This window comes from Sorex fumeus, unplaced genomic scaffold, assembly GCF_029834395.1.
Source record: "Sorex fumeus unplaced genomic scaffold, SorFum_2.1 ptg000038l, whole genome shotgun sequence".
NCBI classification, from domain to species: domain Eukaryota; kingdom Metazoa; phylum Chordata; class Mammalia; order Eulipotyphla; family Soricidae; genus Sorex; species Sorex fumeus.
In genome coordinates this window covers 5,970,240-5,993,918 of record NW_026606095.1, presented here as the reverse complement: position 1 = coordinate 5,993,918, position 23,679 = coordinate 5,970,240, and the positions used below count along the sequence as shown (strand labels likewise).

Here is a 23,679-nt window from a genome sequence, read left to right as displayed (position 1 = left end):
ATCCTTTACTCAAACGACATCTTCCTGTGCAAAGACATATGTATAAAGATTGTTTCATTGATTATGAAAGACTTGTCTGCCAGGGGTAAGATTCCATCACTGAACAAATCTGGAGCAGGGATTTGCTTCATTTCAAATTTACATATCAAAGCGATACTTTCATTAATATTTTCACAATTTGTAATCTCATGCCTGCGCAAATTCAAAGTTCCTCAAACAAAATTGCATTTTGGTAGATTAAAAGGGAATTAGGTAGACATGTTACAGGGCAAATAAAAATAGGGATTAAATAGCGGGGCCTGCATACCGTCTGTCAATCATCTGGTAGCATTTCTTCATCCAGCCCAGTCCTGGCATCTTCCGTCGTGGGGTTGCACCATTCAAATACACAATCATATAGTCCTCAGCTACCATCAGCTCTAAAGTACTTATTACATATCTGATCATAGGAAGGAATGAAAGTGTTTTCAGTTCCCATGAAATACTTCAACTGATTTACACCACAATTATTTATCATTTAAATTAAAGAAAGCCTACTATTTTATAACGGTCATCTATATTGCTTTTTCACCTTGAGAAGAATGAGGTCACCTAAGATTATTTTGCATGAGTATTCTTTGTATATTTATATGGTTACCTCTCTGAATATAGATGAACTGGAAAAACTGGTGAGTTATAAACCTGACTTTCATTTTTAAAATGGCAGTAATGTTGTCATATAATAAGCACAACTCAAATTAAATGAGACTATATATAAATAAAGTTTGGTTGCCATCAGCTGACTAACATAAGGGAAAAAAAATACTTCACCTAAATGAAATGTTACAGAATTAAAAAAAACCAAGTTAAACTCTGTTTTATTTTATTTTTTCCATCCTACTGATGAAAGAGCTCCTTTGGAGGTTTTAGTCTATTGAGTAATGTTGTCTGACAGAAATGTCTTCGGCTTTTATCAAGACTTACCCCATTTTGAGAGAGGGAGCAAAAGGGAAGTCATGCCATAGAGGCAGAATGGGGCAGGGGGATGAGTGGGGGTGGTGGGAGGGATACTGGGATCATTGGTGGTGGAGAATGGGCACTAGTGGAGGGATGGGTACTTGATCATTGTATGACTGAAACGCAAGCACGAAAGTTTTTAAGTCTGTACCTGTACCTCACAGTGATTCATTAATTAAAAATTATTTTAATAAAAGACTTATCCCATTTTATACCATTGATTTTCTTTTTAATTAAAGATGCTGTATCTGCTGCAACCTGCCCACAGACATGAACTCAAAGCACTTTGTCATAAATCTCACTCACAGGAAAAGATTTTCCATGACATAGTGGTAATCCGCCCGATTGCTGTCTGGCAGAAAACAGGCAGCAAACACAATGATGGCATTTAGACCATCCCCGTAGTATCCTGGGGGACAAACAAAAAGACATTTGTAACAACTGAAAGCTCTTCACAGGATAATATTTAGCAGAAAGAATGAATCTGGGAGCCTTGGCAAGTGCATCAATGTAAGAAATATCAGTTTAGAAGAGTATAATGAAGTCTGTTTTTCCCTCACATGGACAATATCACAGCACATAGGGCATTCTGGAACCATCCTCCAGGGAGGGAGTAGCACTGAGGGGAACTTTTGCAACTGGAGGCACTTTTGTTAGTTTAAAGAAGGTATACTTTCAGGGGACACTGAGCATTTTTAATTTTTTTCTGAAAAGGGGTTAGAAGGCCAAATAAGTTTGGGAGCCTCTGGACTGCTGCAAGAATATATCCATACAATTATTTGGCAGTAGGACAGATTAAGTTTGGGAACTTCTGAAGTTCCATAGGAATATTTTCATATAATTATTTTTTAGAGGTCAAGACACGTGTTCTATGGAATTGTGAACATATATGTGTATTAGGTATCCATATGTTTTGGGCAATTATTTATATTAGACATAGTTGTGCATGGGTTACAAAAATATTCTACATATCTAAGGATGAGGAGCAACGCTTTGTTGACTTACGGACTTCTAATTTTAAAATTACAAAAGCTAATTTATACAATACTTTTTTCCCATAAGGGAACAGCTATTCTACTTAACTATCACAAACTCTTTACACTTCCGTTCATTTGAAGGGGAAATTGAGTTATTGGATTACACTAAGATCTCAAACACATTCTATAAAACAAATTAGTAGAGAACAGACAAGTAAATACCTTTGTTTTCATTTATAAGACCGCTGCACTCAACGGTAATGTTGCTGGAAAACTCAACAAGCACTACAGTGATACATGAAAAGTTCTGAGCAGGTCTAGACTAATTCAGCAAAAACACAGAACTTAATCTCTGAAAGAAAACCACAAAGTCCAGGCAGGCTAACTAAGCTCTCTGAGTTCCATAAAACATAAGGTTTGAGGAAAGATTGAGAATTTCTTCCTATGAACATGGGGGTGGAGGGATGGGGTTGGGTAGAGATCCCGTCTGGAGGTAAGGGTAAGAAAATGGGAGAAAGCAGTCAAGTGTGGCCAAATAAAACTAAAAGAAATTTAACACTCAGGACATTGTAACTACTGTCAAAATCTCTAGCCTAACTATGGCATTTCACCATCTTTTAAAAAAGTTCCTTTAGAGCTTATCTTTGAAATTATAGACAGGCACTGATTCTTTCCTTATAGGATGGTGTTTGAAATCTCAAGTCTCTTCCAGACTGAAAAATGGAAACAATGACATGCATTTAATGTCTAATATTCCTCTTTAAACACTTGCCATGTTGGCCACACAACGCAGCTCTGGACTTTAGAATCACTGGATAGAGATGTCCTCAAAGCACTGACTATGAAGACTGGGCCACACTGTCAGGCCTGATTCAGCCCTCTCAGGATATAGGGCATTTCAAACTTTCAGGTTTCTAAATACTCCTCTGGTGATTACACAGTACAGACATTCTGGCTGAATATAAATTTGGGTGGGTTTAACTCTTGAAAACCAGTTTAGTAAGATGTCCTCTACCAACACAAAGAATATGATTCTCTCACAAAAGAGCTGGGGGTAAGAATGAGATACCAAATAAAAATATGTCAAAGTATGGACTTGTGTGAATGACTCATCTGACGTCATTGTATACTGTTTAGGCTGTATACCTTATTGTTGCCTATCTGTGCATATACACATTGCAACAAATATTTTCTCCAGAGGATAACAGTCCCCCTTTGGATTACTTTGTGCTTGTCTTCCCCAGCATTCTAGGGGACACACAGGACATTCTCAGTAATACTAGGAATGTATTAATAGTAATGTATTAATATAATGTATAATAGTAATGTATTAATAGTAAAGGGCTGGAGCGATAGCACAGTGGTAAGGCGTTTGCCTTGCATGCAGCCAACATGGCCGACCCGAGTTCGATTCCTCCGCCCCTCTCGGAGAGCCCGGCAAGCTACCGAGAGTATCTCGCCCTCACGGCAGAGCCTGGCAAGCTCTCCGTGACGTATTCGATATGCCAAACACAGTAACAACAAAGTCTCCAATGGAGATGTTACTGGGCCTGCTTGAGCAAATCGATGATCAACTGTCACTGTCCTCCCGTTGTTCATCATTTTGCTCGAGTGGGCCCAGTAACGTCTCCATTGATCAACAGGAGGGCCTTTACTTTTATTAATAGTAATACATTCCCAGTAATACTAGGCCATTCCCAGTAATACTAGGGATGCTAGTAGTGCTAAGGGCTACCAGGGTCACCCAGAACAGGACTTAGGGGATCATACTGTGTTAGAGATCGAACTTGGAACCTCACACATACCAGATATATTCAAGCCCTTTTGGGCTATCTCCCATCTAGATTTTTTGCCGTACTGTTATCTTTTTCAATATTATGGTTTTACCAAGTTCTTTTTGCAATTCAATATGAATGAAAACAATAGAGGGAGAAAATTTTAAAACAAGAAGCACTATTCCCCCCATGAAACCATTTCCTTTAATAAATTTTGCAACTAAATGGAAATACACAAAGGACACAGTGGCTGAGCTGCACGAAACTGCACATGAAGCTATGGAATTCACACTCAGCATTATAAACAGGACCAAATTTGTTCAAAGAGACAACATAATGACTCCAAATTAAAAACAAGTATGGAAGCCTCTTTATAAAGCATCTTTCTATGTCAGAATAATCTCAAGATCATGACTGCTCAATGGCTTTGATGGTCATCATTTAATTAACAAAAAAATTGAGGGTGCATCTGGCAGTACTCAGGGCTGATCCTGGCTCTGCGCTCAGGATCATCCTCTGGGGGGCCCTGCATAGGATCAAACCTGAGTCAGCTGTGTGTAAGACAGGGGCCATATTTGCCGTACTATGACTTAAGTGCCATCTTTTTTTTAATTTCTAAGAATTGTTCCTTTAACAAAGGAGAACAGGTTTGTAAAGAGTTCTTCAAAAGTCATGTTCAAAGGCAGTTCAGTTCTTGTTGTCAACACTGTCTGTCTTTGGAAAGGAATAGTGTTGCCTTGGGTCCAGGAGTACTTGGAACCAAAAAAAATGATTACATGGTGGTTTACAGTGTTTTAATCATGCTGAGTGAGGGATGCCTCTTTACATAAAAACGATGGAGATTTGCAAACGATGATGACATTTTTTACTGCTCCCTAGAGGAATTACAAGAAGGAAAGAAGTGGTGGAGAAAGGAAAAGGATGGTTGGAGATGTGAGACGAAAGAAAAGAAGTGGAAATGTTTTCCTCACTCGTGTCTATTTTCCTTTTTCAGACTTGGTGTCACTACTGACAAATTTTAGAAATATTTTTAGGCAGTAATTGCTGTCCAAATAAATTAAATAGAATTAGAAGCCCATTTACTTTTTATCTCTCTTGCATAAGCTATCAACAGGGCCAGCTAAATCAATTTCTATTCATTTGTTTAATTTTGAGTTTTGAACCACATCCAGTGGTGCTCAGTGGTTATCCTAGCTCTGCACTCAGGAATGATTCCTGGTGGGCTCAGGGGAACCATTTTGGATGCAGGAGATCAAACCTGAGTTGGTCACATGTAAGACAAACTCCCTACCCACTGTACTACCACTCCAGACCCTGAATTTCTATTTTAAGTAAGTAGCTTATTCAAGTAAAGTAGCCTATAAGCAGCTGCCTAATTCTTTTAAAGTTCCGTTTTCTTCAAGACATTTCACTAGACCCTCTTCCCTGCAATCTTGAACAACTTTCAGGGTTTATTTTTGAGGTACAGAAGCCAAGAAACCATCGAAGCTTCTAAGACCCGGTGGAACAATGACGCAAGCCTTACCTGAGGCAGAACAGAGGCATGAAAAGGACGGAACAAAAATGTGCTGGCCAACAAATGGAATGGAGAGAGAAGGGAAGATGGCACAGTCACAACTACAACATACGCACACACACACCAGCCTGCTACTCTTCTCATTCCCTCCAGGCTCATTTGTCCAGTAACACTGCAGAGAAGGTTACCTGAATCTCCTATAGCGAAATAAGAGAAGTAAAGAGAGAAGAAAAGAAACTCCTTGTTACAATGCTTTGGCATGACACGCCCAAGTCATTTCATTGTCTTATCTGCTCCAAGGACAGAAAGGCCAGATGCGGCCTCCAAATGACCCCACACAGATGAAGGATCAAAACCAACCTGGACCTCTCTTTCTCATTTTTATGGGATATTGCCCACTGGTGTACAGGAGGTGACGCTGGCTTTAAGCCACCTTCTTTTGACTCCTAAAGTAATTGAGGCTCAAAGAAGCTCAGGGAGGTCCTAAGATTACAGATGAAATAGTGGTACGAACTGCTTAACCCCATACTTGGCAATAGATCTGGAATCTTTTGCTCGACATGATATTTTATTTCATTTTCATCATCCTGTTATTCGTCAATTGCCTCGAGCAGGCCCCAGTAACGTCTCTTTCATCCTAACCCTGAGATTATATTCAAGGCTCTTTAGGAGAATGAGACCCATCATTGTTACTGGTATTTGGCATATTTGGTACGCCACGGGGAGTTTGCCAGACTCTGCCCTGTGGGCAGGCTACAAGCCTGCAAGTTTGTCCAAAGTAGGAATGAGATAATAAGATGTCATAAAAGATGTTCTGATAAGATGTTGCGCGGCCGTGAATGCAGCCGCACGGTTCCAGGAGCTGGATTTTATAGTCTCTGAGTCTTGGCCGTTGATGGTATTACACGGCGCTAAGAGGCCAGGTGGTGGGTGTGACCCCTGCCTACTGGAATTTGGAGGATCTGGGTGGACATGATATAAAGCTATTTAAGATGACCAAAACCAGAGGTGAAAATATTTGTTAGAATACTACTCTCCAGCATGGTTTTCCCAACTGAGAGTCACTTGGCAGTTTCTGTATCTGTTGCCACCTTATCCAGCTCTCTCAATCACCCCATCTTAGAACTATGTTGCACAGAGCACTAGACAGCTGGTGCTTTCTGGTTGGCCCAAATGGGAAACTTCCTGATGGCCCAGTGCAAGACAACAAAACAAGATCTGTGCCTGCTAGGGAGTGCTGCTTTGAAATGCTCATCAGACACCTTATAAATAACTCCAGAAATTGGTTACTACAAGGTGAAGTTTTGCCACTGCCACAGTCTAAGGAATGTAATATAATTTCCCAACACAGTGGATAAAGCTTTGGCAAATTGAACTACCTGAACGACCTGTGTTTACAGAGCACAAAACCTGTTTTGTAATAGGAAGAAGTAGTGGCTTACTAAGGTTTCAGGTTGGCGCAGCCAGGCTGACACTCATGCAGGCCAGTGCCCACAGGAAGGGAAGGTGGAGGCTGGGGGAAAGGTTGGGCAAGGTGGAGGCAGAGAGGGAAAGTGGGCAAGGTCGATGCAGGGAGGCAAAGTGGGCCAGGTGGAGACCAGGAAGGAACGTGGACAAAGGTGACCGGGGAGAAGGTTTTCTTTCTTATCCAAGTAAACCAAATACTCATGCAAACATAAACCAAGTTCAGAACATGGAACAGTGAGGAGCAAAAAGTGATAGGAGGAGGTGGCGGGGCTGGAAGGGAGCTGGTGGCTCAGCTGAGTTCTCACAAAGAAATGGACACACAGATAGGGCTTCTCTGACCCTCATGTGCTAAGAAACTATGTTCCTGCACTGGGTGACAATGGGCCGCACTCACCTAACTTCACTACAATTGTAAAAAAGCAAATCACTGATTCAACTGAAAAAGAAAATCAGGCCTATTTATACCAGCGGTGACCCAGAACAGCTGCCTCTGCAGAACAACTAGCAAATTTAGACCCAGGGAACAATGTATACAGGCATTTACATTGGAGAACTTTGACTTACCTTTCTACACCATTTGTACTTTGTACAATGGGCATGGGTAATTTTTACTCTCAACTTTTGTTTTGTCTTCATTTCCCCCCAAAAAAATGGTTTAAAAAAATGAATAAAACATCCATTGCCTCTTTTGCAAACTACAACACCCAATAAGAGAGAACAAATGGGAATGCCCTGCCACAGAGGCAGGGTGGGATGGGGGGAATGGGGGGTGGGAGGGATACTGGGATCCGTGGTGGTGGGAAATGGGCACTGGTGGAGGGATGGGTATTTGATTATTGTATAATTGAAACCCAAGCACAAAAGTTTGTAAGTCTGCAACTGTACCTCATATGCATCATTTAATATTCAAAAAAATTAATAAAACCTAAAAATAACAGATTTTTGGACAAAAGAGTATAAATAACGTCAGGCCTTCTAGGAGGATGTGGGCAATGGTCAGGTTGTGTTTTTTACTTGTAACCAAAGGGCTGACTTGAGGGCAATCGCCTGCCACTTCCAGTCAGGGTAAGGTGGCTCTCCCAGGAGCCGTAAGACAGGCTTCTGGCAGCACATGCCTTCTGTGCCCAGTTCAAAAGGGGGCCATAATACAACTTCAGGTGAAAGAGGGAAAGAAGAAAACTGAAGGTCTTATCCAAGGGCACCTACAGGCAACCGGATGGTCTTGACATCTATATCTAAGCAACCAAGTATAGGGTAAAGGAGCAGGAAGTTTGATTGCGAAAGAAAAATGTCATACAGCCTGTTAGAAAACAAAATCTGCACATTTAATGCAGCACTGAGATGCTCATTATTTCCCTGTCCTCACTGCGGAAGAGAGAAGTCAGAGAATGATGACTGGCTTGCCAGCTTATGCTTTGCTGAGGACAGGGAACAGGAGCACATGCAGCAGAAGAATGAAAAAGCTGCTTTTTTGAAATTGACATCTTCAAGTAAAATGTGTTACTCGTGCTCATCTGACTTTTTTTGGACCCTATATCAATCAAGGCCCCTAGAGCTCCAAGGAAGGAACAAAAAATATAAGACCCAAAGTTCCTCTTTCCCTGGACTCACAACAAGCAAGCAGAAACTTCAGCTGGAATTGGCCTTCATCAGGCACAGCTATAAGGGGATTTAGAGGAAAGCAAACTTTGACTAGAGAGAGAAATAGAGAAAAACCAACCAGGCTGGGTACAGATATTTCCTAACGTTTCTATAGAAAATTCAAAAGACTCTTTGGAAATGAGAGCACCTCAGGAATAATGGCCTTTATATTGAACATAGTGGTGTGGTCTGCAGAACTATTCAGTTCAACCCTACAACCAAATGACAGTGGATCCCAAATGGGCATTATTCAACTGGACTACCTTGCTTTCAGTAACTTGCAGAGGAGATTATACCATCCACTTTGATGGGAAAAGTGACTTTCAGGTCAAAGGGTTATTTCTGCATGGGAGGGATTCAAAGTTTTACTGACTGGAGACAATGCACTTTGCTCTACAATGATCCCAACACTGACTGTCTAAATAGGGTCTTTGGGATGTCATGCTACAAAGAATTCAAGCTTCATTCTTCCATTTACAAGAATGAATATGGCTGCCCCCATTCCCACTTCCCTGATCCATAGAGAGCTTGGCTACCTCCATGAGAAATGACTCTCCTATAGGGCTCGATGACCTTCATGTCAATCCGCTGCTCTTGTTCTCCGATCACCACTGTCCTCCACAGTCGGTTATCTTCCCGCTCCTCTTCTGCTGTATACTCTGGAATAGACTCTGTCTCTTGGCCAGGATCTTTGTTGGCTGTGGGGTCCTCTGAAAAGGAAACACAGAACATGGTTGAAGGAGCAAGACCTCCACAAGTGAGCAAGTCAGCCAGTCTCTTCAGGCAATCAGCCTAGTGGCTCTTGCAATACTCAACACTATAATGAACATGGAAAGGCCATTCGGTGAAGTCTCATGGATGGGCTAATTAAATAACCAGTTCTATTGCTCAAGCCAAGCTGAGGGTGGAGGCAACATGAGGCTAGAGCTGTCTTATAACTGGTATCATCTCAAGCAGATCATACAGGCTGAAGACTGCAAGTCTTTCTGATAAGGTGGAAGACAATTCATCAGGTACAAATAATCTTCTTTTCCCTGGATCTCAGCTCAGAATCTTCTGTAGCCCTCAGCTATTGATGGTGCTGTCAGCTGCCCTGCCCAACTTCCCCAGCCCTACAATTAATTTTTTAAAAATTTTTAATGAACATTCTTGAGATAGACCATTATAAAACTGTTCATGATTGGATTTCAGTCATACAATGATCCAATACCCATCCCTCCACCAGTGTATCTTTCACACCACAAATAGATGTCTTTCATTTTCCTCCTATCATCTGCCAAACACTCCCTCCCCCCAGCCCTAGTCTGCCTTTATAGCAGACACTTTTCTTCTTTGTCTCTCTTTCCTTTTTTTGCATTATAGTTTGCAATGCAGGTACTAAGATCATAGTCTTTGTTCAGGGAGTTCAGTGTTTTTATCAGGAAGATAATGCTGGAGTACTTTTTTAACTGGGTGGCAGCTTTGTGGTATGGACGTGACTGCTGAGGTTTCTGGAAGTACAGGGAGGTGGGGGGAGGTAGTCCATCCTGACCCCGAGAAAACCTAGAGATTTCAGCCACAAAACCCGCATATTCACTTTCTCAGCAGATAATATCTCAGTGACAGATAATATTGCTCAGGGCTGGAGCGACAGCACAGCGGTAGGGCGTTTGCCTTGCACGCAGCCAACATGGCTGACCCAAGTTCGATTCCTCCGCCCCTCTCAGAGAGCCTGGCAAGCTACCGAGAGTATCTTGCCCACATGGCAGAGTGTGGCAAGCTACCCATGATGTATTCGATATGCCAAACACAGTAACAACAAAGTCTCCAATGGAGACATTACTGGGCCCGCTCGAGCAGATCGATGAACAATGGGAGGACCGTGACCATGAATATCTCAGCGAGTTCTTTCCAAATACAGGAGTCTGGCTTGGGGCGTGGCAGCGATTTTGGATTGTGGAAACAAGTAGTTGCTAGGGTCTTTGCTTGGGCAGGCATGAGGTTAATCCACACCTTTCCGATGTACCCCAGCCTGTTCAGACTTGCTCAGGTCCAAAATTAACTGTGGCTTTTGATCTGTTTTGAGATTTATGGGTCTCTGATGCAAGGCCAGTAGAAGAGCTTACATGGTGGTGATGGAGTTGGTTCATGGAGGTGACTGCCAGTGCCACCAGGAATATAAGGAAGTGGGGGGAGATAGCCCATCCCAACTCTGAAAAAGCCTGGAGATTTCAGTCACAAACCCACATGTCTGAATTTTCAACAGGTTAATATCTCCGTGAGGTTTGGCCCAAGACAGTGGAGTTAAGCAATGAGCATGGCAGCAATTTTGGATTGTGGGAGCAAGCAGCTGTCAGGGGTTCTGCTTGGGTGGGCACCAGGATGATCCACCCTGCTCCAATTTGCCCCCGTCTGTTCAGCTTTGTGCGGGTCAGAGATTAATTGTGGTTTTTGATCTCTCTGAGATTTATTTATGGGTTTCTGAAGCAAGGCCAAAAAACGAGCTTATATAGCTGAGCCAGAGGTGGTTTATGGGTGTGGATCCCACATACCTAAGTTTTGGCCATTTAATTTCTCAGAAAACTTGGTCTCGAGTTGTTGTGCTCTGGCCAGAGGCACAGCGGCAATTTGGTGGTATCAGGAAGCCTGAAGGCACCATCAGGCTGCTAATGCACTTACCCCGTGGGTGCAGGTTGACCTGCTGGGGGCACCACCACCATAGGCTCTAGAGGGAGCCTATCTGAACACAATTTGATATGACCTTTTACAGATTTGTAAAATGTGCTACAGAAATATTTGACCGTAGACAAGAAACAACTTTGTTTTGTTTTTTACAGGGCCAAGGATCAAACCTGGAGCCTCACACATGCTAGCATCTTCTCTATCATCAGGCCATATCCCAGTCAGAAAGCAACAACTTTGAGGTTCAGAAATGCTCTGGGGCCAAAAATTATTGAACTATTATTTGTGAATGTATACTATAATAATAAAAATAAACCACCAAGTATTTTCCAGCGAGAAAATTATTATCCATTCATGCATACAAAAAATGCAGGTCATGTTAAGGTCACTTTTTTTTTTTTAAAGAATAAGCAAGCAGTTGTTTCCACCTTTATCTCTAGTACTAGCAGAGTATAGTAGTCACTCTTTCTAGGGTTAGGTAATTTGAAGAAAAGGATTATTTATAGCTTTCACAAAATCTGTGAGTATTTTCTTATTTTCATATTCAGAGGGAGAAGACTTCCATTTTATCATACTTTACAGCACTTTGATAATAATAACCATAGTAGTTTATGATACCAGAGTCTACCATGCATCAGATGCAGTAACCAGCATTATAATGGATGTGATACCAACACAAAAATGAACTGTTGAAGTAATTGGGAGGTCGCAGAACAGCCAGCAGTTACTCAAATCTCTGTTCTATTCTTCTAAGCAATCACATTGTATCTTAAATGTAGGAATATATCATTACTTTTTATTTCACCAGGAGATTTTTAACTTTCCTGAAATAAGAACCTATGCCTGCATTACCTTAAATATTCATTTTCACCAACCCACTCTTTACTTAACTTAGAAAACTGCACACAGGGCTAAAATACAAATCTAGAAACAAGTTAAGTAAATAAAAGAGATCTTGGGCAAGTTCCTAGAAATATAGGTAATCTGTAAGAGTCATAAAAACAGTCGTCATGTTCTGAAAGATTCCTGAAGACACATTCAAACATGTCTAATTACCTTGACTTAGAATAGCAAAATGAAGTCCAGCTGGGAAGCAATCCTGGTCCTTCTGCCAAAACCGACAACTACCACCACCCACAGACGCTTGCTTCCTCCGCTTCCTCCTCATTCTCACCAACTCTCAGCAGTTTACTGAGGACAGGAAGCAACAGCTTCTGGCTTCAAATCAAGCCCGGTGTCATCCGTGCAAATATAGCCCTCTGCATTGGACTCCCTGAGTGGAATCCATTCCTGCTTCTGCTATCCTCCTTGGAGTAGGGCCTGGGATGCTCATCTTACTTCCCTCCTTGAAACCCTTTTGCTCCCATCTGGTCTCCGCTTCCTCAGAATCTGAGGCTCTGACTGGGTTTGTTTTCCAACACTGCTGTGCATATACTCTTTCTTCTCCCTGCAAAGAACTCACTACCCCCCAGTACCCCCCAGGTTCTCTTCATTCTGTTTGGTACTTGCAGATTTCTCATTGGACCACCATGATTTGTGAAGGGTTGTCATCTGCATGCTTTCTGAGGCAACTTCATTTTGAAATAAAACCCTAGATCATATTCCTTTTTCCCTTGATTATAATAGTAAAACACACTAACAAAGTGCCAGCAAGCTATAAAACAGCAAAAATCACCAACACCACTCTTACCCTTTATTGTTCATGATATATAAATATATGTACATATATTTTTATGCCTACTCCTCCCACTCCTTGCCAAATTACTGATTACTGTTACTTAATGCGATCTGCATGGTATATACAAATTGCTTGACAAATTGTTCTTATTCAATGAGAGAGCACAGAGATTTCATCTCAGTAAATACAAATGGTGCTCATTTAACACACACACACGCACACACACACACAATGGGAAGTTTCAATGTTATGGATGTCCTTTAGTTTGTTTAGTTCCATTTTAATTCTTATTCCATTTTATTGCGATTTTCACTGTTCCTTGCTGCTTGTTTCAGTATCACTACACAGGACTATTACCCAATTTATGCAGAATTCATATAGGTCTCGGAGAGCCCGGCAAGCTACCGAGAGTATTTGATATGCCAGACACAGTAACAACAAAGTCTCCAATGGAGACGTTACTGGGCCCGCTCGAGCAAATCGACGATCAACGGGAGGGCCTTTACCTTTACCTTTACCTCATATAGGTCAGCCTGCTATCAGTGGGTCAGAGAAAGTTTGTATTTGAAAGCATCGAAAGTTTGTATGAACATCACGGTCTTTGAACATGCCAAACAAAATCCATGTTCCTGTTTCCTCACAAAAACACTGTTGAAAATATTAAAACATTGGAGGGTGTCACAGTGTTTAACACTGAAGGTGAGAATTTTCAAGTCTTTCTTGACTATATCTCTCTTACTGACAGGAGCCCCTGCCAAAATGCTTTGCTGACTTTGGTCCTTATTTACTTGTTTAAGTCTTTATATATAACTAACTCTCTTATGTATTGTAACTAATCTCCAGCCTTGGACTTGCTTAGATTTAAAAGATTATATATATATGTAGCACTGTAGCACCATCCTCTCGTTGTTCATCAATTTGCTCGAGCAGACCCAGTAACATCTTCACTGTGAGACTTGTTCTTACTGTGTTTGGCATATTGAATACATCACGAAGAGCTTGCCAGGCTTTGTTGTGTGGGTGAAATATATTTGTGTATATATACCTTTTTAAAATCACTGTCACTGTCACTGTCCTCCCGCTGTTCATCAATTTTCTGGAGCGGGCCCAGTAACATTGTGAGACTTGTTACTGTGTTTGGCATATTGAATACGTCATGGGTAGCTTGCGAGGCTTTGCCGTGTAGGTGAGATATCGTTGGTAGCTTGCCGGGCTCTCCGAGAGGGGTGGAGGAATCGAACTCGATATTATAATAATTCAAACATTAGATGAATCTGTTAATTTTATGCATACTGCACCATAGTCAGAAACTCTTAGCTCAAAATATGTACACACACACACACATACACACACACACATTTTGTCTACTTTCTCTTTGCAAATCAGCCTCATTCCTCTATAATTTACAGGTGGACCTTCTTAGCAACCGTTGAGTCCTAACACTGTGGAGAGTGAAGGCTGTGAGTTGCTGGTACTGTTTTTCCTTTTACCATCTCTTCAGATTGATGCAAATAGGCAAAAAAAGTTATTGTTATTTAAGAACTAGGGCAGAGAAAATTAAGGTGTTCATTTCAAGAAGTCAACCACATAAATGAAAAAGAAGTAAATGGCATTATTTACTTCTTTGAATTAGTGCTATCTTCCTAATCTTAATCATTTTCCAGCTGTAACTATAAATTACATTCTTCCCCTGAGCCATCATTTTCTCATTATTTTCCAAAAATTTAGGTCTCATTTAACTCTTTATCCCTAGGGCCTTCAAGTTTAATTTTTATTTTCCTGTAAACTTCACTAAGAAATGCTTGGTTTCCTTTGTCTCCTGTCCTCAACGACAGGCCTTGAGCCCTCTTGTACTGAGGAGATATTCTTGTGATTATATTAAGCCACGTGACATAATTTCTCCTGCACAGTCTCAAATGACTGGTGTAGGGCAGATCACAGTGGGGAGAAGCTGCTGTTGTTCACTCCGGACTAACTGAAGACACCAGCAACTGTGGCCTTCATCGATGAGACATAAGCCCTCTTGATCTCTGTCTTGCATTGATAATGTCTTAGAAGACTTAATGTTGAGCTTTTTTTCTTGCTAGAGGGAAGCTATCTTGTATAGAGTTAAGAATTCTGCAAATTCTTCTGGTGAAAAAGATTAGGCATGCAGTTAATTTAAGCATAGAAAGCCAGCCTATCCAAGCACAGAGGAAAATCATCCTTTGGCATAACACCATTATGGTGTAAGGTTGCTTGTGGGTAAACGGAACCAAGCTTTAACACTTGATTAGTTTATATGCAGTGTTAAAACACAGAATTTATTTCAAAAGTTGACTGTCTGCAGGCTGTGAAAATAATGGAAGAGAAAGTAGAAAAATGAATGAAAGGGTTCCCTGATGATCTGGAAAGAATGTTGAGCTACTGTATTCACACAGAAACTGTCATCAGGAAAGTTTAGGAAAAGCTTGTGTGTTAGGAAAAATACCTGTTTTAGGAAAAAATACTTTAAATGAGGCCATTAAATATGGCCTAGGAATCTAGGAAGTAAAGAATACAAGTGCATGAATGTCTACGATAAAATTCTTACCAAATAAGAGTATACCAAAGCTCCATCTTTTTTTTTTCCCTCCCCGCTTAGGCTTATATCTAAACCATGGTTAAAATAACTGTTTGATTTGGAAAGAAAAAGAGGACAGCATTTTACACCCTGATCTTTGGATATTGTTTCAAGGGTAAGTATAGTAAAGCATTTAAAAAAAAAAACAAACAAACCTGGGGCTGGAGCAATAGCACAGCGGGTAGGGTGTTTGCCTTGCACACGGCCGACCCAGGTTTGATTCCCAGCATCCCATATGGTCCCCCGAGCAGCGCCAGGAGTGACTCCTGAGTGCAAAGCCGGGAGCAATCCCTGAATATCGCTGGGTGTGACCCAAAAAACAAAACAGGAGCTCAACTCTCCCTTAAATAAATGCATGAGGGGCTGGAAAATGGTACGGGAGTTTGGGAGCTTGCCAGACTTCCCTGAGTGTTGCCCTCTGCAGAACTGGAGGCCCCGGCACCACCACAGCAGTTCAGGAATCCTCAACACCCCAAGACCTGAGCAGCTCTGCAGCCCAGGCCCTGGCACTAGACTGCTGGCTGATGGGCCGAGGGTCCCTGCTGGGTCCCTGGTCTGAATATTACTTGGGAGTCCTCTCAAAAGAAAACTTAAATTTCTCAATTCTTTACTACCTGCATATTGGGCTGGAGTGATAGCACAGCTGGTAGGGCATTTGCCATGCAAGCGGCCAACATGGCCAACCCGAGTTCAATTCCTCCGCCCCTCTCGGAGAGCCCGGCAAGCTACCGAGAGTATCTCGCCCGCACGGCAAAACCTGGCAAGCTACCCGTGACGTATTCGATATGCCAAACACAGTAACAATTGTCACAATGGAGACATTACTGGGCCCGCTTGAGCAAATTGATGAACAACGGGAGGACAGTGACAGTGACAGTGACCTGAATATTTATTAGACACTTCAAACTTAATAAATATAAAATGAGAGAGAAAACCATCCTTAATTATATCAATAACTTAGATGATATTTTCCAACAGTTCAGACATGAATATTAAAGAAAACTTCTTAGATGCAACAAACCCTGAGACAAAAGCAACAGAATTTGGTAAACTGAAGAGGGGCGTGGGGAAGGGCCACAGGGTAGTGGAAAAGCCATCTGGAAACTCTGGTGAAGAGAACCTGGGGTAGCACTGTCACTGTGAAACAAGGACTTAGTACTATGGTAAATTATGATAAGGATGGAAGGGAGGGAGCAAGGGGGGAGAGGAGGGAAGAAGGGAGGGAGGAAGGAAGGAAGGTAGGAAGAAAGGAGGGGAGAGAGGGAGGGAGGGAGGGAAGGATGGAGGGAAGAAGGGAGGGAGGGAGGGAGGGAGGGAGGGAGAGAGGGAGGGAGGGAGGGAGGGAGGGAGGGAGGGAGGGAGGGAGGGCGGGAGGGGGAAGACGGAAGAAAAGGAAGAAGGAAAAACAAAGAAAGGAAGGTAGGAAGGAAGGAAGGGGAAGGGAAGGAAGGAAAAGAAGAAAAGGAAGGAAAGCAAAGGAACGAAGGAAAGGATGGAAGAAAATGTCTAAGCTTGGAGATATGTAAGGATAGAAAGAGTTCATATTTTAAAGCATTCATCCTGGTGCATAGCAAACACTATGAAAGTGCCCATTAAATAAAATAAATCATAGGCAAAACACATTTGAAAAGCCGCTTAAAGCACCAATTTTACTTAGACTGTAAAGAAACCCAAACCAATCTAAAGCAAATCTGAAAACAAAACCCATACAGAAACAGACCAAAAACCAGGCATGCAGCTTAATTGCATTCTGCCTCTTTTCTACAATCAGTTGCCTATAACTGCATGTTTGTATAATACAGATATTCAGATGCACTTGGATTTCAACGTCGAATGTTTTCATTTGTATAAAACATAAGTGCTTGTTTAAAATCTAGGTGGAAGCCAGGAGACAGTACAGGGCTTAGCTCAGGCCTTGCACACTGGGGAAGTGGTTTAACCCCTGGCACCACATGTGCCTCCCATGACAGAGTGTACATTGGAAGCCCCTGGGAATGGCCAAGAGTCACTCTGCAGTTCCCCACAAAGGTGGACACGGAAGCACCCTGGGTCACAGGGCCAGAGAGTGACACATTCTTAGCCCAGAACATCCAAATGTGCAACCCAGGCAGCTGAGAACTGCTGGGAGCAGCCTGGGTTCTGCTTGGGAAGAACAACAAACAACAAACACTGTCCTCCCATTGTTCATCGATTTGCTCAAGTGGGCCCAGTAACGTCTCCATTTTGAGACTTGTTGTTACTGTGTTTGGCATATTGAATACGTCACGGGGAGCTTGCCAGGCTTTGCCGTGCGGGCGAGATACTCTCAGTAGCTTGACGGGCTCTCCGAGAGGGGCAGAGGAATTGAACCCGGCTTGGCCAGGCTGGCTACATGCAAGGCATACACCCTACCACTGTGCTATCTCCAGGTCATGATCACAATCACGATCATCCTGTTGTTCGTCGATTGCCTCGAGCAGGCACCAATAACATCTCCTTCGTCCTAGCCCTGAGATTTTAAAGTGCCATATTCAAGGCTCTTTCAGGGCTAGGAGAATGAGACCCATCATTGTTACTGGTATTTGGCATATTGGGTACGCCACGGGGAGTCTGCCGTGTGGGCAGGTTACATTTGGTAGCCTGCCAGGTTGTCCAAAAGTAAAACTGAGATAATAAGATGTTGCACAGCTGTGAATGCGACCACGTGCTTCCGGGAGCTGGGTTTTGTAGTTTCTGGGTCTTGGCCATTGAGGGGATTACATGGCACCAGGGGGTCAGTTGGTGGGTGTGACCCCTGCGTACTGGAAGATAAAAGATCTGGGTGGAGGATGTTCAGCCCCGATCCAAGTAGGCTTGGAGATCTCAGCCCTGGGACTCGCATGCCTTAAAAGATCTGGGTGGAGGAACAAAGGCATGCGGGTTCCAGGGCTGAGATCTCCAAGCCTGCTCAGATCGTGGCTGAGAATACTCCACCCAGATCTTCCATCTTCCAGTAGGCAGGGGTCACAACCACCAACTGACCCCCTGACGCCATGCAATCCCATCAACGGCCAAGACCCAGAGACTACAAAATCCAGCTCCTGGAAGAGAACAGTGCAGAATCTCCTGCCCCCATGCCTGGCTGTCCTCGCCCGGGCCCCTTGGATGGGGCAGGGTTGAGTTTCCCTCCCCACACCGAGCAGAACTCAGGCAGCCGAAGACCTCCAGAACCAGCCACCACCATGCTGAGACCACTCTCCACACATATGAAGGTACCGGCAGAGGAACAAAGGCATGCGGGTCCCGGGGCTGAGATCTCCAAGCCTGCTCGGATCTCCAGGTGAACTTTCAAATTGAAATTACGTGAAAACACTATTCTCTGGGATTGGGAGTGGGGTGGCATCTAGCACAGGGTGAGGGCACACTAGACGTCAGTTTCCACTCCCAGACCACGTGGCCTGTCTGGCACCACCAGGTGTGGTTCAGGTGGCCTGAGCCCCTCCAGGTGTCACAACTGCATAGTTTCACACACACACACACACACACACACACACACACACACACACAGGGCCTGAGCAGTGCCTCGTTCTCATCCTGAGCACTGAACCAGGAGTCCCCCCCCATGGCTTGGGAGGCTCCTTCAAAATAAAGAAAAAGAAAGAAAACAACAAAAATAAAACTAAGTAAATTTCTGCCCTGTAAGTTGAAGACTTAAAAGTAGGGTTATGGCTGCTCAGATCAACTCACTATAAAAAGAAAAAGCTCAGATATGGGGAGGGAAGGAGACAGGGTTGGGAGGGAGGAGTGTGGGGGGCAGGCAGGGCCTCACTCTGCTGCCTGCCTAGTGGGGGTGTCAGGTCCCGAGTGAATCTGTGGCTGTATCACGAATGCCACTGCATGGGGGACAGACAAGAACCAAGCTGCCAGCCCTTCTCTCCTCTCCCGCAGTTAAGCCCACGGATAAGCTGCAGATGCAGTTATCTGTAAGGCGACACACTGGGGCGAAGCTGAAGGACCTGTGCTGTCCTGGCCCCGATCCTTAGGGCAGGCGCCTCCGCTTCCTGTGCTCTCAGGGCTGTGGAGGTGGTAAGAGACTGTGGTCGTCCCTTGGCTGTTCAACCACTTTGCCCGACTCCTGATTCTGCTCTCCACAAGCCACACTCCTGGAACTCACCTGGCTCTGGAAGCCAACAAGTCACTGCATCTTGGTCTTTCTTTTTCAGGAGCTTTTTTTGGAGTCTCCCAAATAGTGTTTTTGGGGTGTCCCAAAGAGTGCTCCAGGCAACATTCAGCCAATGATGTCAAGCAGCTCAGCGCCGGGCCGAGCGTGGAGCTGCTGGGTCCCGCAGTGCAGGAACAGCAGGGCACCCCCAGTATCTCGGGGCTCCCAGGGTCACCCCATAGTGCTGCTGGGGCCTACAATGCTGCAGTTTGAACTTGGAGCCCAGGACTTGCAGACCCTGTGCCCCCGACCATTGTGACACCTCCGTGTCCCTTTCAAACCCTTTCAAACCCTTTCAAAACCTTTTTTTTTTTTTTGGCTTTTTGGGTAACCTGGCGATGCACAGGGGTTACTCCTGGCTCTGCACTCAGGAATTACTCCTGGTGGTGCTCGGGGGACCATATGGGATGCTGGGAATCGAACCTGGGTTGGCTACGAGCAAGGCTAATGCCCTACCCGCTGTGCTATCGCTCCAGCCCCTCAAAACTTTTTTTTAAATTAACTTTATTTAAGCACTGTGGTTTACATAGTTGTTCATTATACAGTTTTCTGGCATTCAATGTTCCAACACCAATCCCGCCCCCAGTGTAGTCTGACTTCCACCCATTTCCCACACTCTCCCAAGACTCCCCACTCTTCCAAGCATCCCCAAATGATTTATTTTTATTGCTTTTTTCAATAACATGGCTAATGGAATTATCAAAAAAATTCTGTAAAAGAAAATTTGTGAAAATTGTGAAAATCTCCCAACAGTGTCATTAAAAACCTTGTCTGACGGTTTACTGTACTGTTTGTAGCTAGTTGAGCCTTCTGTTTTTGTTTATTGAGCTTAGAGGGCTTCTTCCTTGCTACTTTCCCATCTAATTCGCTATATTCCTACTAGATTGTCAGTATGGTGGAATTCGGAGGTGTCTGGGACAAAGTCCCAGGTATTGTGGCAAAAAGAGAAAGACAATATACTGTCACTGTCACTGTCCTCCCGTTGATCATCGATTTGCTCGAGCAGGCCCAGTAACATCTCCATTGTGACAATAGTTACTGCGTTTGTCATATCGAATACGTCACAGGTAGCTTGCCAGACTTTGCCATGTGGACGAGGTACTCTTGGTAGCTTGCCAGGCTCTCAAGAGGGGCGGAGGAATCGAACTCGGGTTGGCCATGTTGGCCGCTTGCAAAGCAAACACCATACCCACTGTGCTATCACTCCAGCCCAAGACAATATACATGCAAAGAAAGTGAAATGATATGCTTCCTGCCAGTCTGTGGAGGGAAAGCAGCTCCTCCATGATAGAAATCAGTGGGTTTCTGGGAGATACAAGAAGATTAGGGTCTGAGAACAGAAGGGTGAGCCTGTTCTCTGTCTGGGGAAAGAACATTCGAGGCAATGGGAAGGTTTACATTCCTTGTACAAAGAAAGGGATAATCTCTAATTTTTGTCTTCACAAAGTGTTTAGTTACTACTGGGATTCCTAAGAGGTGCTCAGGAGGTCTGGAGATTCTCAAGCAACTGAGTTAGAGTCCAATGAGAGGACCAAAGTACATGGTGCTGCTCAAGTCTTGCAGTGCGGGGAATCCCTGGACCCCACTGGTGGTGCTGGGGGCCATCAGACCTGCACCTAGCAGTGCTTGGGAACTGGGTGGTGCCAGGAATCGAACCTGGACCAGGTACTTGTTAGGCTTCTGCCCTAACCACTGTGCTATCTCCCAGTCCCATCTCTGAGTTTTAGCCTACAAATGACATTTTTTTTTTCTGTAAACCTAGATCCAGTTTTCTCACAACAGAGTATGGAAGAGCTTTCCCTGAGCCCCAGTGCTGGCAAAAGCAAGGTTCAATGAGGGCTGGCAGGGAGTTGGGTGTTGACAAAGTGCAATGCTATCTGTGATGGCTGTGAACCATTCCTTCCCTGGCAGAGGCTAAACCGCCCAGGAGACACAGAGGAACTCGTCAGACATCATAGAAAGGAGCCGCCAGCTACAAAATGGGAAGTCTGTCACTAAGGCACTCAGATAACCCTTCAATTTTCCCTTCCTCTCTAGCCCCGCCAGCCTGATAACTTACCATGGCCAGTGTACTCAAAAGAATCTGCTTCATCAGGAGTATCAAGTTCGTCCACATTGATATCGATTTCATCGGGGCTGTCCAGATTGTCATCAGAGAGGATAGATCCTTCACTCTGGTCCAGAGAAAGATTGATATTTGGGGCTGTGAGCTTGATCCTCTGAGAGTGAACACCATTTAGATCCAGAGAATTCGGAGGTTCTAAAGAAGAGAAAGAATAACACCTAATATCAGACTAGGCACATGATTGCCAAGAGTGAGCTTGGGCGGGCACCACGACATTCTTTCCAAACATCTCCTTATATACAAAGTGATCAATGGAAAGTAAATCATCCAACGTTTCTCCCTGAAAATCAGACTTAACTCTTTTGCAAACCACAACACCTAAAAGGAGAGAGAGAACAGAGGGGAATGCCCTACCACAGATGCAGGGTGGGATGGAGAGGATGGGGTGGGTGGGAGGGATACTGGGATCCGTGGTGGTGGGAAATGGGCACTGGTGGAGGGATGGGTATTCAAAATAAATAAATAAATAAATAAGAGTGATCTTGGGTTCCAGTGAAAACACTTCTAAGCTCTTAGCAAGAGTGCACCTGCACAAGGTTCTCCTATGGGCTTTGGACTCCCTTCTTGAGTAGCTGAATTTTGACACTGGCTTGTCTGATGCCACATGGAAAGAGGAGCTGAGAGCCATTGCTAACTAACTGGGCAGAGAATCAGGTGCCAGGGACCAAACCCAGGACTCATGCATGCAATGCATACACTTTATCACTCCGTCCCCCTTCCCCAGACTCACATTCATTTTCAAAATGGCCCTGTTCATGATAAAGGACATGACACTGCATGATTAAGGACATGACACTGATAGAATATTGAATTCAATTTGTGTGGCGCAAATTGTAAAGAATGAGCAGTTAAGTTCATGAGATTTTACTCCTGCTATGGAATGAAAGGTAAAATAATCTTATTTGTCACATCCATGGATCTTCTCTGTGTGTGTGCAGTGGCCTTTCCTTGAGGGGTGCTCATTTTTTCTTAACTGAAACTGGGGTATCCTCTAGGTTCATTCCGTGAATCTACATAAGCTGGAGATCTACGCAACATTTTTTTAAAATTTTTATTAGTGAAACACCATAAGGTACAGTTGTAGACTTACAAATTTTTGTGCTTGGATTTCAGTCATGCAATGATTGAGTATCCATCCCTCCACCAGTGCCCATTCCCCACCTCCAATTCTCCCAGCGTCCCTCCCAACCTCCCACCTCCCCCCCCCCCCCCATCCCACCTCACCCCTGTGAAAGGGCATTCCCTTTTGTCCTCTCTCTCCTTTTGGGTGTTGTGGTTTGCAAAAGAGGTATTGAGTGGCAATCATGTTCGGTCTATAGTCTACTCTCAGCACGCATCTCCCATCCTGGGAGGATCCTCCCAACACCCTTTATTTGGTGCTCCCCTCTCTATCTGAGCTGCCTTTTCCCCTAGCATGTGCGGCTGGCCTCCAAGCCCCGGAGTGAACCTCCTGTACTTGTCTCGATTATTCTTGGGTTTTGGTCTCCCATTCTGTTACTTTATATTCTCCAGGTGAATGCAATCTTTCTATGTCTGTCCCTCTCTTTCTGACTTGTTTCACTTAGCATGATACTTTCCATGTAGTACCACTTGTATGTAAATTTCATGACTTCATCTTTTCTAAGAGCTGTATAGCACTCCATTGTCTACACAACTTTTTGATTGGTGCTAAACAGCACTGCTACTTGACTTACATTTGCTTCTGGCTCTGTGCTCAGGGATGAGGCTTTGGGTGCCGGGGATCAACCCAGGTCAGCCAACTGCAAGGCAAGTGCCCCATCCATTGTACTATATTTCCAATTTCAAGACCTTTTTTTCTTATATAGAACATCACTCAAACTCTGCTCCAAGTAATATTTCTATGCATTACTGGAAAAAAGTTCACATTGAGCTGTGTCATTTATATGATTCTTAGAGCAGAGCTTTACAGAAGGACTTTTTTTTTTGGTGTTCTGTGTATAACTTTTTAGCACTTGAAATATACCATTAAGGAACTGAACTATTCACTGCACTGCACTGTCTGCACCTTCCTCCCATTGTTCATTGATTTGCTGAAGCGGG

General features: G+C 43.6%; 1 protein-coding gene across 1 annotated transcript in view; it reads right to left on the bottom strand.

Moving 5' to 3' along the window:
- Positions 1 to 23,679, bottom strand: part of PRUNE2 (prune homolog 2 with BCH domain) — a 227,345-nt gene that overhangs the window by 23,808 nt on the left and 179,858 nt on the right. Inside the window, exons 7-10 of the mRNA XM_056118782.1 lie at positions 21,553 to 21,753; positions 8,909 to 9,082; positions 1,303 to 1,405; positions 308 to 439 (exon numbers count right to left, since the gene is read on the bottom strand). Coding sequence (XP_055974757.1) covers positions 308 to 439; positions 1,303 to 1,405; positions 8,909 to 9,082; positions 21,553 to 21,753 — 610 coding nt within the window. The remainder of the gene's footprint in view (positions 1 to 307; positions 440 to 1,302; positions 1,406 to 8,908; positions 9,083 to 21,552; positions 21,754 to 23,679) is intronic.